This window comes from Cupressus sempervirens, chromosome 3, assembly GCF_028749045.1.
Source record: "Cupressus sempervirens isolate cs-2001-9-10 chromosome 3, ASM2874904v1, whole genome shotgun sequence".
In the NCBI taxonomy this organism is placed as follows: Eukaryota; Viridiplantae; Streptophyta; class Pinopsida; order Cupressales; family Cupressaceae; genus Cupressus; species Cupressus sempervirens.
In genome coordinates this window covers 637,384,435-637,402,072 of record NC_143120.1, presented here as the reverse complement: position 1 = coordinate 637,402,072, position 17,638 = coordinate 637,384,435, and the positions used below count along the sequence as shown (strand labels likewise).

At 35.2% G+C, this 17,638-nt stretch overlaps 1 protein-coding gene across 4 annotated transcripts; it reads left to right on the top strand.

Moving 5' to 3' along the window:
* The first annotated feature begins 1,390 nt into the window (after window positions 1-1,390).
* On the top strand, window positions 1,391-17,085 carry LOC149568290 (cyclin-like protein). Of its 4 annotated transcripts, none has more exons than XM_089821270.1 (14): window positions 1,391-1,636; window positions 1,750-1,997; window positions 8,964-9,012; window positions 9,527-9,589; window positions 9,685-9,982; window positions 12,163-12,533; window positions 12,636-12,875; window positions 12,954-13,154; window positions 13,270-13,344; window positions 13,504-13,570; window positions 13,655-14,834; window positions 14,943-14,993; window positions 16,051-16,140; window positions 16,295-17,085. In XM_089821270.1, the coding sequence occupies exons 2-14, from the start codon at window positions 1,753-1,755 to the stop codon at window positions 16,338-16,340; spliced, it is 2,976 nt and encodes a 991-aa protein (XP_089677396.1). In that variant the 5' UTR covers window positions 1,391-1,636; window positions 1,750-1,752; the 3' UTR covers window positions 16,341-17,085. The 4 variants fall into 4 exon arrangements, 3 of the variants coding, with proteins under 3 accessions (XP_089677396.1, XP_089677397.1, XP_089677395.1); XM_089821271.1 differs by having other exon boundaries at window positions 1,750-2,016; XR_016362536.1 differs by having other exon boundaries at window positions 1,750-2,016; window positions 9,527-9,982; window positions 15,968-16,140.
* Window positions 17,086-17,638: the final 553 nt, after the last annotated feature.

The following is a 17,638-nucleotide window of genomic DNA, read 5'->3' as shown; positions in this document are numbered from 1 at the left end:
GTAATTATTAAATAGCTTTTACCTTTTAGGTTACCCTTTTCAAGTTTCAATCTCCTTTATAAGGATTGATCTCTTTGTAATTCTTCATCTTTTCTTTATCTAAGAATACAATTTGCATGTTTTCAAAGCAAATCCTTGCCTCTTCTTGTCTTTCTCTTCTCTGTGATAGGTTTTCTACATGCAGTTATTCAAGAGCTTCGTGGATTTGATTTGCATATTTACTCAAACCTTTCACCTACTTCTCCTTCAAACCCCTAACACTGCACAAAATGTATGAAAAAAGAAACTATTTATATTTGAAAAGCTAGTTTTCATAGCTATGCTCTTTAAACTTTGGCTATAACAACCCATTGTAATACATATTTTTCACAATGTTCTGGCATCATAATGTCTAATTTAATGTGTATACAAAATATCACTTTAACATTTAGGCTTAATACACACTTTGGTAGCTAGGCGCACTTCTACAAACCTATATGTCCATAAAATTGTATTGAAAATATTTCAATATTCATTTCAATCTTGCACATGTTTTCATACTAAATTCTTGTCCATTGAATTGTAATTTATTCCTATTGATAAATTTGCAAAACTAAACTAAAATATTCCATTGTAATAAATATATTCTCCAGATTACTATATATGTACAATTTAACATGACATTGTTTATACATACATACATACATACATACATACATACATATATATAAACAATGTCATGTTAAATTGTATATTTGCAAAAGTCGATTATGATGACTACAACAAATGTATTGATATTAAATTTAATATTTACCAATTTGACATGTATACAAAACATAAACACTTATAATTATAAAGAGCAAACAACCACTAATATTAGTGCCTATAAATTGCACTAATTTTAAAATAGATTCAAACCCAAGACCTCCCAATGAGAGGCTCACAATTTGCGATGTGTTATAGGCTCTTGCCTAAATACAAACTGAAATGTTAATATATCAATTTGCATAATATTTACATTTGAATCACCCTTGACAAATATGTCATACTCATAAATAAAAGCTAATTATTATTATCATTTAAAGGCTTTTGACTAGATTTAGTTTGATGCAAATATAGAAATTTTAACTAAACCTAATTACAAATTAGGTATCGACAAGTGCTAGTTAAAGTGTGAACATCATAACCTATATAAACTTCTAATTGTTAGACTGTCCATACCAATTCTTCCATGTTAATCTATAAAAAGTAAATTTTAAAAATCAATATAAGTCAAGGGATGAGGCCGAGATCCTACCTCTCTTTGTCTCACCCATCTGAACGGTCCATAAAAAATATCAATAGAGAAAATAAGCCTAAATAATTTCGTTTCTAATTTTAAATTTATATCAAGACACTTGCCTTGGCTAACATCATGGTTAGATTTTATTCCAGGAAAAATCGATTGTTGGCTCCATCAAATATAGATTGAGATAGCTTTGAAGGGTATGAAGAACAACCCTATGTCAACTAGCTGAAGCATTCCTGTTATTCTACGATATTTAGCAGCAAATCAACAAAAGAAATACGAGTCGGAGCGAAAATCGAATTGGACTTCAAATTCCTGCAGGCACTCTCATCGATCACTAGGAGCTTTAAAGACGCGCGCTCCAGAGCGGTAGGAGATAAAAACCCAGAATTTTATTCTAGTCTTGCAGGTCGGCTGTTGTTAATACACATGGTCTTTCATCCTCGAAAAACGGGGTTTATTTTTCGTTTTTGTTTCTCCAGTGAATGGAAAACATGGACGCCATACAGCAAAATCACAGGGGAATGAGACCCATGATCGATTCCCTTCAGCAACAACAGGTAGGGTGGTATCCAGGGCAGCCGCAGTTTCAGTACCCAGGCGCGCAGCAACATCAACCGTGGGGTCCGCATCCTCCATTAGATCACTATGGTCAAGTATTGAATCAACATTATCCTCTGCCGCCGCCTCCGCCACAACGGCCTATGCCGCCCCATCAGGTTACTCACATGTATGCTCAATCGGATCAGGTGACAACCTTACACAGCGTTTTTTATTTTCCTCTTCGTTTAATGCATAAAATTCTTTACTGTAACGAGCATAATCAAGTATGGACGTGCCTTCTCACAGACATATTATTTTACTGATGGAATTTAAGCATACGGGATTTTTGTTCGTGAAAGATTTAAAAGTTATGTTTTGTTTCTGGTAGGGTTTTACTTAAAAAAAAAAATCCTTTAGTAATTTAGGGTAATCGTGTTGTTCACGGTTAAGGATTTTTAAATCTTCTGTACGTATTCTTTGGCAAATGTGGCGCTAGTGTAATTTAGAGCAAATAGAGTTTGCATTTCTGAAATATTTAAAAAGTTAGTGCTTGTGCGTCTGTTAGGGTTTTCCTAAAAACTATCCGAACGTTTTTGTTGTACCGTTCTCTTGAAGGTTTGATGGTTCTTTTTTCGAGTTGTAGTTCTCTCTGTATATATAATTCACAAACCTGACCTGATAAAGTGGCATATCTGGTAAGCATATATTTTGAAACAAATGTGTTCATGTTATATTTTAAGACAATTTCTATTCAAAGAGGGCTCTAGAAGTTGGACCTGCAACGTCATTGATGTAATATAATATGAATACAATTGTTTCTAGATATTTTTTGTCAGAATCACGGATCTGCAAAAAGAATTAAAAAAATCTAAATTGGTGCGCCCCTTGATGATAAATTTGTTCCACTTTATGTCTTGACTTTATATCTTGATAACTTTGAATGTATAAATTCTTAATGATGATTTTGTTCTACTTTATAACTTGATAACTTTGAATTTATAAATTTCAATAATGACTTGGTTGCTGGGTTTGCTGTCGGGAGCCATTCTCAAAGGGGATTGGATGGAAGAGAAAACATAAATGAGAATAAGTCCTGATGAAGAGAAGTTTTAAAGTAGATTTCCTTTAGGATTCAAATTCAAAACCTACTTTCGTATGCCATGTGACAGACAAGTTTAAGTTCTTGTTTAAGAAACTTAAGGCCGATTGTTAATGGTTGTGTGCTATCTTGAACTCTATCTTGTTGAGTAAATTATACAATTTCAACACTTCTTGCGTTCATAGATTTTAGCTCCACCCCTTCAAGGATTATTTTTGCTCTCTGCTTGATACATAGATTTAGTTATTCTTTTTATTGACATTATTGTCATCAGTCTGGAGATGTCTTGTCTAACGTGCCAATCTTTTGTATGTTTGCGTTTAGGATTGCAATTGATTATACTTTGAAACATTTGGGTTGCTCCCTTCTTACGTAAACAAAATAGGGTTTTGCATTTAGTATGGTTTGGTTAGAATTGCTTTTTAACATTCTGTAATTTTCTTCAGAAGTTGAATTATAGGGCTTTTACAAGGTACGTTGTGGCAAAACTCTTTTTTCCTGACTTGTATTTTGATTTTCTTTTCAAGGTTTTTTTTGGGAATAGCTTTTGTCTTCTTTATTTGGAATTATAAATTTTATCAAAGAACAAGATTGACAGATTTTTTATAAAGCGGATGGAATGTAAGAAGTAAACTTGGATTTGCTTAAAATAAAAACACTTTAGTAAATCTCCAAAAGACAGGTTTCACTATTGTGTTTTATGCTTATCAACTCTTAAAAGACTTTAACATCCATATGAAATTGATTACAGTAAAATAAATGTTGTAAGTTCTCACTGAGTCCCTGGTTTGGCATTTTGATAGTTGTAAACTAAAGTTGAATAAAAGATCCTTTACAAGGAAAAGTTTGCTTTCAGGTGAGAAAATTTGATTTTTTACTTAAACATGGGTATACCAAATACCCTCTTGTAATGCACCAAAATCAATATTGTGTTTTATGCTTATCAAGTCTTAAAAGACTTTAACATCCATATAAGATTGATTATAATAAATAAATGTTGTAAGTTCTCGTTGAGTCCCTGGTTTGACATTTTTATAGTTGTAAACATAAGTTGAATAAATGTTCTTTTCCAAGGAAAAGTCTGCTTTCAGGTAAGAAATATTGATTTTTTACTTAAAAATGGGTATACCAAATACCCTCTTGTAATGCACCAAAATTAATATAATCTTTAAGTCTTCCATGTTGCTGCCCTTTTGCATTCTATGATATTGACTGGCAAATACTGAAATTAAATCTGACTGCTCAGAGATTCTAAATCCATATACACGAAGGAATTTCAATTATTGGCTCCACTAGGGCTTCCTTAGTCAGTTACAGACTTTGTGCATGAGCTTCTCTCAGTCTGATTCAGCACATGGATTGAGTATGCTCGCCTGTAGATGTGCATATCTAGACATCTTTGTTTCAGTAGACTTTCCGAGGCAACCACCAACGTGCATTTTTGGTTATCCACGTTTCAGTAGGCCTGCCGTATGCAAGGTAGAAGATGCTTAGGCTTTGGGGTGTTAATGTCTTGAACCAGAATAGCATAAATAAATAACAGATTGACTAAAACACAAGCAACACGAGAGATACATTGGGAAAACTCTCCTGCTCGAGGGAAAACCTAGCCACACAAAGAAATATCACTTTATTGAATAAATTATAATATCACTCTAAAAATTACAATGCTCTCAAGCTCAAACTAAATAAATCCTCGTTTGAGCTTACTCACTCTTAATAGTAAAACATCCCCCAATAATTACTCCATGATGAAGGCTTCTAGGCAGAACAAGAATGCCTATGCTAATGTCACACAGAACACCTCTGAACAACCCAGCACTGTAATATGCTACTGTGAATACATAAAAATCCTCAATACTAAAATGACGACAAAAGGAAAAGTTCCCAGCACCATCATTCAAATGCATATAGCAAGCTTTAAAACATCTATGGTGGACGATATGCACATACACTGTCATGAGATAATGAACCAAATTTATAAACCAAAGGGGCCTTATTAAATAGAGAATGTTGTAACGAGAACAGGCTGCCATGTTTTATCTATCTTCTTGAGATGACAATCTCTATAAATTCTCTACCCTGACCTTTCATTGACAACCAAGGATTGTATATGAACTGAATGTCTTTGCAAAACGCTGAATAATAAATATGAACTGTAGGCAGTTAAAGAACAAAAACAGCATCTTCAATATGTGAACTGACAACATGAATGAACCAATGACATCAAAGAATGAACCAATGACTACAATGCATAAACTGTTAACACTTGCATTTTTATTTCTCTTCCAGCAAATCATTACACCTGCACAGTGCCAAGGAATTCCATGCAAGGCACAAACATATATATTATATTTGATTCTCTTTAAAAACCTATGGACTGTAAAATAGTCAATAGAAGAACAGGAGACTATCTATAATTCTATATGACTTGCCATCTTAACAAGAGAGAGATTATTCATATGACTTGCCATCTCTTAACATGGAGACTCACATGACTTCCAATATGACTACTCCCAGTGGGGGGAACAAAGGGCTTTTACATCATTTTCTCATGCAGAGAATAATGCATTAACAAGGGCTTACACCACAAATTTCTTTTGCAAAGAAGAATGTTTTAATGAGGGATTGCACCTTGAACTTCCCTCTTGCAGAGAAGAACTCATTAACAAGGGATTACATCTCGATCTTCTCTGTCACAGAGAATAACTCATTTACAAGGGATTGCGCCTCAAACTTCTCCCTCACAAAGAAGAACTAATTCACAAGGGATTGCACCTAGAACTTCTCCCTTACAGATAAGAACTCATTAACAAGGCATTGCACCTTGAACTATTAACATGATGATGACGTGCTGCAGGATTAGATGAGTTAGATTGGTGGATCATCATTGATATGTTGTCACTGCTGGCAAACAGATGATCTACAGTTTATAGATCAGTCATACTGGTCATCAGATTGATTAGGCAAGCAGATTTGTTAAGTATGAAGTATACCGGGTAAATACAAACAGTTATAGTAAATTGTATGCACGGCGATATGTTTGATCAGTTATGGCAAGTGGCTTACAGGATATGTCTACTAGAGACCGGATAAATGATTGTTATTTGCCGGGTAGTCACAGGAACTAAAGATTTAATCAGGTTTCTAGGTCACTGTGTGAGTCACAGGAACTAAAGATTTAATGAGGTTTCAAAGTTTCTGTGTGAAGAACAGCTAACTAACAGAGAATTCTTGCATAGATTTGGTAAGCTGGTAAGAAGTATTGTATTTGTTGAAAAGTCAAAGCGGTAAGGTATGATTGGGCTGACACCAAGGCAAAAAATTCAAGGTTATAACACTCGCTCATGAAATTCTAAATGTTTTTGAAGCCAAGTAAGGGTAACACATTTAGGGTTACTCTACTGCCTTTAGAACAGTAGAAAAGGAATTGAAAAATTGATGTGCGAGAGATGTGAATGATTTGTTGGTGTGATTTCTGATATTGTGGATGCAAAGTGTGTTAGAAACAATCCACAGTAGAGCAGTGATCAAGAGCTTATTGGATCTGTCATGCATTGAGGGCAATTTTCAGATCAGCCATTACTTGTTCATTTTAACAGGTTGACCAGACAAATGTCTAACAAGGTCACTCTTAACCAATTGTGTAGGATCCTAACAGGTCTGAAAATCAAAATCCTCTAACCAGGTGACTCTCAGAAAAACTTCTAAAATCCCTTAACTGGGTGGATCCTAGCAGATCTTTTGTAAAGCTCCTAACAGGGCTGATACCCATAACTGGGTTGACCCTTAACTGGGTGGATGGCAATGCTCCTAATAGGGCAACTAATTATTGTAGCAGTCAGATATTGTGGGTACTAATCCCCACCGTGGTTTTTCCCTCTAAGCAAGGGGTTCCACATGAAAAATACTGGTGTCAAGTGTTTCATACGTGGAAGTTTAATTTGCTTTGTTGCTACATTGATATTTGATTTACATGCTATATCTTGTGGAAAGTATTGGTGAAGATATCAAAGTTTTTAATTACACTGATTCACCCCCCAGTGTCTCCTAATATTAACAATAACTTCTTGCTCACTGAGAAGAACTCTTTAACATGTATAAGAATCACCGAAGCCAAGACTCTCTTTCAACAGGGACTTCCTCTCAGCAGGGGCAGCATTCTCACCACTTTGATTATCACAATAAAAGAGCTGATTCCAAGTTTGACCAAATATGGAGCTTTAACAATCACACTGCTACACGAGCTTACAAAAGATTTGGCACCCTTAATTTGTCACACAAGCTCCCTCTGAATTTTATTTCTTCCTCTGAACGTAAACACAATCTGTATAGGTTCTCCCTCTTTAATGAAGTTAATAAGCCATCAACAAAGTCCCATGCCTGCAAAGTCCTCATTTTTGCTCATCTCTTCAGCTTGCATGTCTTTCTTACAAAATGCCTAAAGCTCTTCATAATCTCTCATCATCTTGTTACTTCTCCATCCATCCTGCAACCAAGAGAGAAATAATAATTCATAGGTTAAACCTATCAGAAAGAGAAATACCCAGATCAATGCTAAAAGCATCCACTATTCCCAGTGTAATAACATGAATTAAAATATAACTACACAAAATTCATGATCCATATTCATGACATAATTATAAAACAATTCTCTCAAATGCACCAATTATTTTTCTGTTGGAGCTTCCTGTACATGTTACTCTCAAGAAATAATTGTTTCAACCACTTGAAATGCAGCAATGAGTGGTCATGAGAACGTGTCCCCTGTTGAAGCCAAATCATCAAGAATGTAGAGGCTCTAAACCTTTATTTCATGCATCTCTTAAACTCCCACTTTTTCTATTTTGGTTCAGGTTCATTATTAGACTCGCTCTGATTCCATGTGAATGCTTTGAACCAGAATAGCATGAATAAATAACAGACTGAATAAAACACAATCAACACCAAAGATACTCGGTAAAGCCCTCCTGCGTGAGGGAAAAACCCAGCCACACAAACAACTATTTCTTTATTGAATAATATCAGTCTGAAAATTACAATGCTCTCAAGCTCAAACTAAATGAATCCTCATTTGAGTTTGCATACTCTTAAAAATAAGAAAACATCCCCCAATAATCACTCCATGATCAAGACTTAAAGCAAAACAAGAATGCCTATGATAATGTTACACAAAATACCTCTCAACACCCCAGCACTGTAATATGCTACCATAAATACATAAAAATTGTCAATACTGAAATGCTGTCAAAAGGAAAACTTCCCAGCACCATCATTCAAATGCATACAGCAAGTTTTAAAACATCAATGGTGAATGATACACACATACACTGTCATGAGAAAATGAATCGAATTTATAAACCAAAGGGGTTTTATCGTATAGAGATTTTTGTAACACAAAACAGACTGCTGTATCTCATCTATCTTCGTGAAACAACAATCTCTACAAATTCTCTACCTCGACCATTCACTGACACCCACAGATAGCATGTGAACTGGATATCCTTCCAAAATGCTGAATATGAACTGTCGGCAGCTGCAGAACAATAACAGCACTTTTAATATGTCTGAACTGATGATATTAATGAACCAACGGCATCAAAGAGTAAATGGATGACTCCAATACATAAACTGTCAACTCTTCCACTTTCATTAATCAATGATATTCTCTGCCAGCAAATCATTACACCTGCACAGTACCAAGTAATCACACAGAAGGCACAAATAGATATATTATATCTGATTCTCCTCAAAAGCTATGCAGCTTGTAAAATAGTGAACAGAAGAATAGGAGATCAACGGAGTTATAAATAATGTCTATTGCAGCTACTGAAACTTCAATATGGGGAAGTTTTAGTAATCGAGAAAATAGAATGTTACTTGTTCATTTTAGTTTAATTGCATTTTTCTTGTGTTCTACTATATTGTTTTTTGTGAACAAGAAATTTGATTGTGAACATGTCTGCTGCTGATGAATATTCTTTTGGAGTATATGGGCAATAAGGTCAATAAGTTTAATCTGATTTATTGGATTTTTCAATTACATTTCTGTAGGCTTGGGCAAATCCAGGCTGGAGTCATCAACAACCCTGGGAGTTCACAGGTACTGGCTTGCAAAAAAATAAAATGAAGTGTTTTTTTAAAGAAATTATTATACCATCCCTTCTATAATCTTTGGGCATTCATTTGAGCTTTTTTGCTACCAACTTTAGATTGAATGGCCTTCAATTGAATCAAAGATTCTAATAATGTATGATTTCATGCATTTCCATTTCCCATTTCATTATTGCATATATTGCAAACCTTGTTCCTACCATTTCCCTTTGGTTCTGTTATGAACATTTTTCCTATTTTATCAAGGACTTGTGGGCTTATTGTGCTCTCAATAGCCTATGAATATAGAACTTAATGTTTGTTGCTAGCATCTTTTGGGTAAATCGTTAGGACTGGCTAGTAAAAGACTTACATTTTGTTCATGCAATGGTGAGTTGAGGGTTCAGTATGGAGTTGTTACTCTTATGGTTTTTTTAAAGTTATTTGTTCTCTTTTATAATCCTTTGGCTGCATTGGAGTTATACTTCTTCTAGAGCTTATGTTTCAAATGGCACATGCTGCAGGTAACGGCACAGGAGTTAACAACGAAGATGATTGGGCTGCTAAAGCAAGAGCTTGGGCAGCGGGTAAGGCAGCTATGGAATCTCAACAGACACAATCTCAGTTTGTACCTATAAATAGACCTGTTGATCATCAAGCTTACCAAGGTCATTATTCTCAGCCATTCCACACTCAGTTTGCTGAAGCTCAGCCACACTCTTTCCCTGGGTTGGGTCATCAATCTGTTCAACCACATGCAGTATCGAATATTACTACAAACCAGGTTCAGGATTCCTCATCACACTTTCCTAATGATGTTGCATCTTCCTATGTCTCGGATGCGTTTTTGTCTTATGGATCAAAAGATGCTGTTGCAATCCAAGAGCAAAATACACCGGGTATATCTTCTCAAGGATCTATTCCTATCACCACCACTAAGTATTCACAAGAAATGTCCATGAGTTATTCTTCAGTCCCAGGTACTATTTTTTTTATTTAACCTATTCTGATTTAGCTTAGATTCTTATGTTCATTCTGCAAGAGGTGGCCACACTTTGTTGGGATTATGCTTATTTAAGGCAGCTGCAATGTCGGACGAGTAATTCTACTCATAGTTGAAAAACTCAGCTTCGGCAATATCTCGGCTAGCTCAAATTTTTTGAAAATCTTGGAATCTCCAAAAACTCAGCAAAAAAATTGGCACTTTTTTTGAACATTTGAAAATATATAATTTATATAGATATATATCAATAAATAATTATGAAGACCATAAATAAATATATTTGATCTCTATAATGAATTTATAATTTATAAACACTATAAACTTATAAATGCTGTTAATAAACAATGCACACGCATATTAGCATTAGGAATAAATATACCCTATTATAATTTATTAGATATACAGTTATTAATTTATACTAATTTATAGCTCTGTATAATGAATTTATTAATATACAATATTATACTACTTTAGTATTAATATATAGTATTATAAATCTGTATCATAAATATACAAAACCAGTTCAAATAAATTAAAATTTGTATATTATAAACTTATCTATAAATTCACAATCATCAATTCATAACTTATAGTTCAATAAATTTACAACTTATAGCTCTATAAAAATATATATAGTGATGTTGGCGTGTGTACAGGAGCATAATAGTAGTGTGCATATGAGGAGATTTGACTACTATGCGTTGACTTTCAATGTCATTCATTGGGGATGAAATTTGGCATACTCCTGACAAATTTACATTAAATTTCCAAAAATGTTTTCTATAACCTGTTGAAGAGCAAATCCATCATGTGTGTATCCTACAATCAGCACTCCATGTGATGGCATCTTTGAGGCATATTGTCAAAATAGTTCCTGTGTCTAAATCTGTGCTTCTATGTTTTCTCAGCAGTTTGAATCTGTGTGCCTTAATAGTCCTCAGTAATCGCACCTTTCCTCAGCAGCCATCGCAGCCCTTTTGTTAGCCGTTGCAGCCTGTGGGAAAATGAAAAAACTCTAAATGATTTTAGAAAAAATTATTGTTTTTCAAGTTGACTTAATCAGAGTGGTTTTTTGACCCAAAAATCGTAAAAACCGTGATTTTTTCATGCCAAATGCGGTGTGATTTTTTCAAAATATCATCAGCGATTTATTTGGCGATTATATCACTTGGCAGTTTTGCTCACAATATCTTGCGATATTAGTGATATATTGCAGTTTTTTTAAACTATATTTTCTACTTGTTCTAGAAACCACCTTTGCTTCAGAGGATTTGTACACTGTCTTCTTGTAGAATAATATATTTCTTATTAATGTAGTATTTGGTCTAGGCTACTAGCTACATTTTTTTAAAAGAAGATAATAGATTTCCTCTTCTTCTGTAATAAGTTAATAGCATATTACATGTCATGAACTCAATGTTTTGTAGCTATCTCTATGTGTTGATGTGTCTGTAATTTAAATACATTATATGTCGCATCTTCAAACAATCTTTTCAAAGCAAAACCTTCCTTCTATTCTCTCACCTACTATGGTGTATAACATGGTCTATATACCAAGTTCTTATCCATTGCTAAGTTTGAAAGTCTTACCAGCTCATGGTATATTGCAAGTTGTCAATTGCCAATTATTTTTATTTGAGACTTGTCCAACCTAACACCAACATTTTGCTTAACATGAAATTAATACTGGACGGATTCTTCCGATGCTTATGGCAATATCGTCTTCAACAGAACTTTCTTGTTTTTGTAACTAAAATATGATAGTATGCATTTTCATCAATGGTTTTTGAGATAGTGGACTGCTCTTGTCCATTTTTGGTCTGCTCGTTATATACACTAACAAGTTCCCTCTTCTGCCAACCATTGAGGTGGAAAATTAGTTTTCTTTTTGTTACTTGGAGATATTTGTTGATTGCTAATGTTAAAAATCTTTATTTAATTAGAAAACTCAATTTGCCTTAAGATTAACTATATTTGAATGAAATAATTTCTTGGGTTGATGCCATTATCATGAGATAGTCACAAATGCATTTTTGATGGTGCTTCTCATTAAATACCTATTCAAATGAGTGGCAAAATGGTCAAAGAATTATAGATTCATACCTTTCCAATAATCTTTTTTGGTTGCACATGATTAACTGTGACATATCTTTCCAGGTTTTGAAGGACAAGTGAAGCAAATGCCAACTTCAGATTTGCCATTATCACCATCTGTTGATTTGCAACAAGATGAGTATATGTTGCAGTCACAAATGCATTCAATTTCAACATCCCAGCCAACTGAGCAGTCTCATTTTACATATTCTGATCAGCAAGAGGCTCCTGTTCCCGAAGTCAGTCATCAACAGCCAGAATTTGAACGCAATGCTCAAGATTACCAACAACACCAGCAACCCAACTATTTGCAGCCTGTACAAACAGTGACTAGTGATGGTCAAGAGTATAATGGGCCAACATCCTCAGTGCCTGGCTGGTCTCAGTTGGGATCATTTCCCCCTGTTCCTCCTGTTATTCCATTGAATCCTCAGGTATTGTATTCAATTTTAATGGACACACAGGCCTTTATTTGAAATATTGACACGGAGTCTGCGAGTTGCCCTAGACACTGATTTTTGTAATTGGATTATCAGTTTGAACATCCATATACATCCATACCTCATACGGTAAATGGGCATCCAGCACATTTGTTTGGGAGGGTTCCTGGTCCACAACCTGGGCCTGGATTCCGTCCAAATATGCCACCAATTGGTGTATCATTTGGTATGGGACCACTGAGCCCTAGTATACCACCTGGACAGCTAGGAATGGTCGGTCCTGCTTTTATGGGAGATAATAATGGGGCCTTTGGTGTTCCTGAGCGCCCCAAGAAGGTGACATTCTCTTTTATATGTGTATTTGGTAACAATATTCTTGACCTTTAATTAATATAGGAGGTTTGTGAGTTACAGGCTTCTGTGCCTAATTGGCTAAGAGAAGAACTGAAAAAGAAAGCTGCTGTTGTAGCAAATACCTCAGCACAGGGCCATGCATCAGAGGATTCTTTTCATGCAAGTGGATCTGAGGATGTTAATCCATCACTTCAGAAATCTGATTATGCAGATATTAGAAGTGTTGATTCACACCGCTCTAGTGATGATGAAGATGAAGAGGTTTGCCTGAATTAAAAAAGAGCTGAGATTTCTAGAGTTACAAAATTTGAATATTGGTAAGCCTTTATAGTGTTATATCTTACTTTTTTCAATCTTGCCTTGGCTTGATTTGAAGGATGAAGTGGAAGCGATCAGGACTGCTGCAATTAATCAAGAAATTAAACGTGTATTGACAGATGTATTGAAGAAGGTTAGCTGCAGCTGCATCTGTTTTGCTGTTTGTTGGAATGGCTCTCATAATTTTATTACTATTCATCATTGGCTCTCTGTGATGCATTAGCTCTTGTCTGTTTTAAACTCACTTTTTTACGAGTAGCTTAACTGGCTGCTCCTTATTGTTTGGTCCCAGGTGACAGATGATCTTTTTGATGAAATTGCCCAAGAAGTTCTGGATGAAGATGATGACATAATTCAAGGTTCTTGTTTTTCGGTTTGACTGGCAGAGTTAACGTTCTTAGTATATGCTTTCTTTTTAATTAACATTCTGTTTCGCATTCCAGTTAAGAAGCAAGCTGTAAATGATCGAGGGAGAATGAAAATCTCAAGGGCATCTCCTCCACCTTCACAAGGGAAGTCCACAACTGTGTCTACAAAGGTGGTTGTTTCAGCCAACAATACTACAGCAGGCAGTGGGGAGGAGGATGATAATTCAAGCTCAAGTGCACCTGGTGGCAATGTTCTTGGGCTTGCAAATTATGCATCTGATGATGAGGATGATGGGCTTGATAAAACTCAGCAGGTTACTTCGTATGTGTCAGAGCAGCAAGATGCCAGTTTTCAGGGTGAAAAAGAACATGGGGAAAATCATGCGGGCCAGTTAAAACCAGGTGAACCAAATATTATTGAGTATGTGAGAGGTGAAAAGTCAAAAGATGGTACAAAAAGTGATACAGAAGAGGAGAAAGATAATCGTCGGATTAAAGAACATTCTGAAGATACATCAGTCAACAAGAATGTTGTAAGAGTTGGTGAGGGACATGAAAATCCCAAGACCATTTCGAACCCAGACACTCCAAAATATGTGGATAAGGGTTCAGAAAGAAATCAAGTAAATATTAAAAGTAATCATAATGATTTTGAAGTTGAGAAAAGAAGGTCAAATGATTCCAAAGATAAAGAAAGCAGAAGTAAGGGATTTGACAAGACTGATACTAGAAAGAGTGTAGACGAACTCAAAACTGACGAAAGAGAAATGAAAAACAAAAGAGACGTTAAGCAAAATGATTTGGTTCATCAAAGGAAGGATGGGAATAAAGGGAGAGAAAGAGAGAGAGAGAAGGAGAAAGATAAATGGAGGGACAGAGAGAGGGGGAGAGAAAGAGAAAAGGAAAAGGAAAGAGAAAAAGTAAAAGAAAGAGAGAAAAATAGAGCTGTGGACAAGAAAAGTGATAAAGAAAAGACTCGTGAGAGAGAAGGGAGAAAGGATTCAGAACGGAGACATGACAAGGAAAGGAAGAAGGATCATTCTAGAGAAAAAAGGGCAACTGACAATAGTAAGAGAAGTGATAAAGAGAGGGGTGAGAGGAACGGTACAGGAAAAGAAAGAGATGTGAAAGATACTGGAAAGAGAAGGAAACGCTCATCATCAGTAAGCAGCAGAGGTCGAAACAGTAAGGTTGACTCATATGATAGCAGTACTAGTAGTTCAGAGCTTGAAGGAACAGATAGAACAAGACGGAGGTAGAGATTTGCTTCTTTCCTCCTCTAATATATTTTTGGTCTATCGGTTAATTATTGGTTTTTGCACGTACTAATTATTTTGTTTTGTTTACTCTTAATGTGCTATAGGAGGCTGCAGTCAAGCAGACGGAGTTTATCACCATCAGGATCTCGAAAGAGGTACACATGAATGTTTTGTAGGGGTAGGGTAACGTTTTTGTAGTATTTTTGTAAGATGGTTCCTTGCTGCAGCTTATTGAAAACTTTGTTAGATGGTGCTTTTTCACTTGTGTAATTCTCAAGTTGGCATGGAGCTTTGCTTTAATCGTTTTTTTATTTCTATTAATAGTTTCTATACTGTTTCCTGGTTTCCATATTTTTAAGCTACGAATGAGACTTGCCTGTTCTTGTTATCAATAGTGTGCCAGTTTTAAGTACTGGAAAAATATATGCCTGCTATATGGATATTTTATAAACATGAAAAGATGAGCCATTATTTACAAAAACTGCTTATAAGTACAAAGCCTCTTGTATCAAATTTTTAGGCACCATCATATCTCAACAGGTTGCTTTCGGTAATATAATCTCTTTTATTGATATTAAGAGATTTAACAATTGCTCATTGCTGGCTTCACAAACCACATAATGTAGAAATAGGCCTAGACTCGAGAACTGTGATCTGCCTTTTTAAGTGCTGCAAGTCGCTAAAAGTGATGAAATATTCATTGTGAATCTCAACAAATCTGAGTGTTTGGGTTTCAGTTTCTATCCGTCTTCCAATAAAAAACTGAAAATTTAAGTGTAAGAAAAGTCAAAATGATTGATTATATAAATATACACAAATGATTCTCATTAGATAGCCAGAATGCTTATGTTCCTATTAGAGAGAAGTTCCAAATGCCATTAATTCAGTAATTAGTGGCATTAGAACTTCTTTTGAATATTTTCTTTAGTAATTCTAATAGGTATGAAATGCTACTTAGCTTGTCTATTATAAATGCAGTATGAGAATTGTTGTGGAATATGTATAGATTGGTCCAAGTGGGTATTAATCACATGGTATGACAATTGTTATGGAATGTGTATAGATTGGCAAAAGTGGTCTTAATCACCTAGTGTGTGGAATTCTGTAATCTTTCAAGTCATATGTGCAGGTTGGTTCTTCTGGGGTAAGAAGTTTCCTCACCAACTAAATTTGTTTAACTTACCCAATGAGTATGATGATTGTTATTTCTAGACAAGTTTCGCGGTCTCGTTCTCGTTCTCGTTCACCACATGCCAGGCATTCTCACCGCAGGCATTCCCCTTATCCTTCTCATGATGCCAGGTAAGAGGCCAGCTATTTTGCTTAATGTAACTTACGGAATTTGTAAGATCAATGACACATTAATAATAGGATGGATGATCCATACAGTATGTTGTTAAAGGTGAGTTCTTGTTCAAGTTTCATGAGTTATGATGTTAACTTTTGTTAATTACAGGCGCAAGCGGTCAAGATCAGGATCACCTGTTCACAGGAGGAGATGAGCTGAATGCTGATTTTTAGCGGAGTACATAAGCTTGAACTGGTTCTCCAAGCACTTACATGTGAAGAAATGTTTCATTGTGGTGACATTTTTATCAAAGAAAAATATATTGGTTGTGATTTTTTAGAGGCACTAAAGAAAGCAACTATATGAAAGGATGAATCAGGGTAATAGCTTTAGTTAGAGCTCTCTGTGATAGCATCCTCGATCCTTGCCAAGATGTTACAACTTACAATTGCTGCTGGAGAGTGGATAAGAAAATCACCATGATAGGCACTTGCTCACCTCTTTGCCTTGGTGCTAAATTTGAAGTTCGAGTTTGCAAGTTAGTAATGTATTGCGAGACAAATTCAAATTGCATCAAGGCATTCTTTCTGTTTGCACTCCAGTATTTAGCGGTGTCGCACAATGAAGCAATGACATTTCAATAAGGTATATTATACTTTTTTGAGGATTACTGTTTGAGATGATGCAGTTGGATATTTTGGAAGGTACTTCATTCCAGGAAGGTATTACCCCATTAATGCAGCTGGGTAAACTCGGGTGAATCTTCGAGTCACATCTGTTGTGGTGGTTAATCTTTGGAAAATATTATGTAAAGAGTTTTGGACATCCAAGTTGCCTGCCTGCAAGAGTCCGATGTGTTGGAATTAGATGTTAAAATTTTATTTCAGCTCGTGAGTATGGTATAAATTTGAAAGGCCCTTGAGCCAAATTGCATAATTTAAAACAAATCCTTTTTGCAATGACTATCATTTTTCTCTTTCCAACTGCAGAAACTAGTTTTACTTTGAAGTAAACCAAATATCAGTTGTGATATTCAGTTTTATCTACAAAAAAATGAAATTTAATCTCATTCCATTCGCAATGTTCACATTTAATCAGCCCTTGGTCCTTTATGAGGGAATTGTTATATCACTCAAGTTTTGAATTCCTTAGGGCTAGAGAGTTATTGATAGTAAAAGTAGATTTGAGAATGTATTGGGGCACTGCATTCATCCTTGGTTACAACTCAACAATACTAAGAAAACACTAGTGCGGTAGCTTTACATTTCTCCTTAGAGATAGCTAAATTTTGCAATGATTATTCATTCTCACAAATTTAGTTCTATGTACAGAGCTGATCAATATAACTGTTTTGAGTTGAATTAAATGTTGAGGAAGGGACAGAATGTAATGGCAAGTTTGTGTAATATCTTTTACTCTCAATCTTATATATCTATTTTATAGTTTAAAATTCTAATAATTAGGCGGCAGGCTATTATACAGCAAACTTTAATTGGAAGGGGTGATGTCTCA

Bases quoted from the DNA above. Each gene is read 5' to 3' on its own strand.
- LOC149568290 (XM_089821269.1), top strand. From the start codon at position 1,753: ATGGAAAACATGGACGCCATACAGCAAAATCACAGGGGAATGAGACCC. The intron at 14,835-14,942 runs GTAGAGATTTGC...AATGTGCTATAG, and splicing joins ACAGATAGAACAAGACGGAG to GAGGCTGCAGTCAAGCAGAC. The intron at 14,994-16,050 runs GTACACATGAAT...TGTTATTTCTAG, and splicing joins CCATCAGGATCTCGAAAGAG to ACAAGTTTCGCGGTCTCGTT.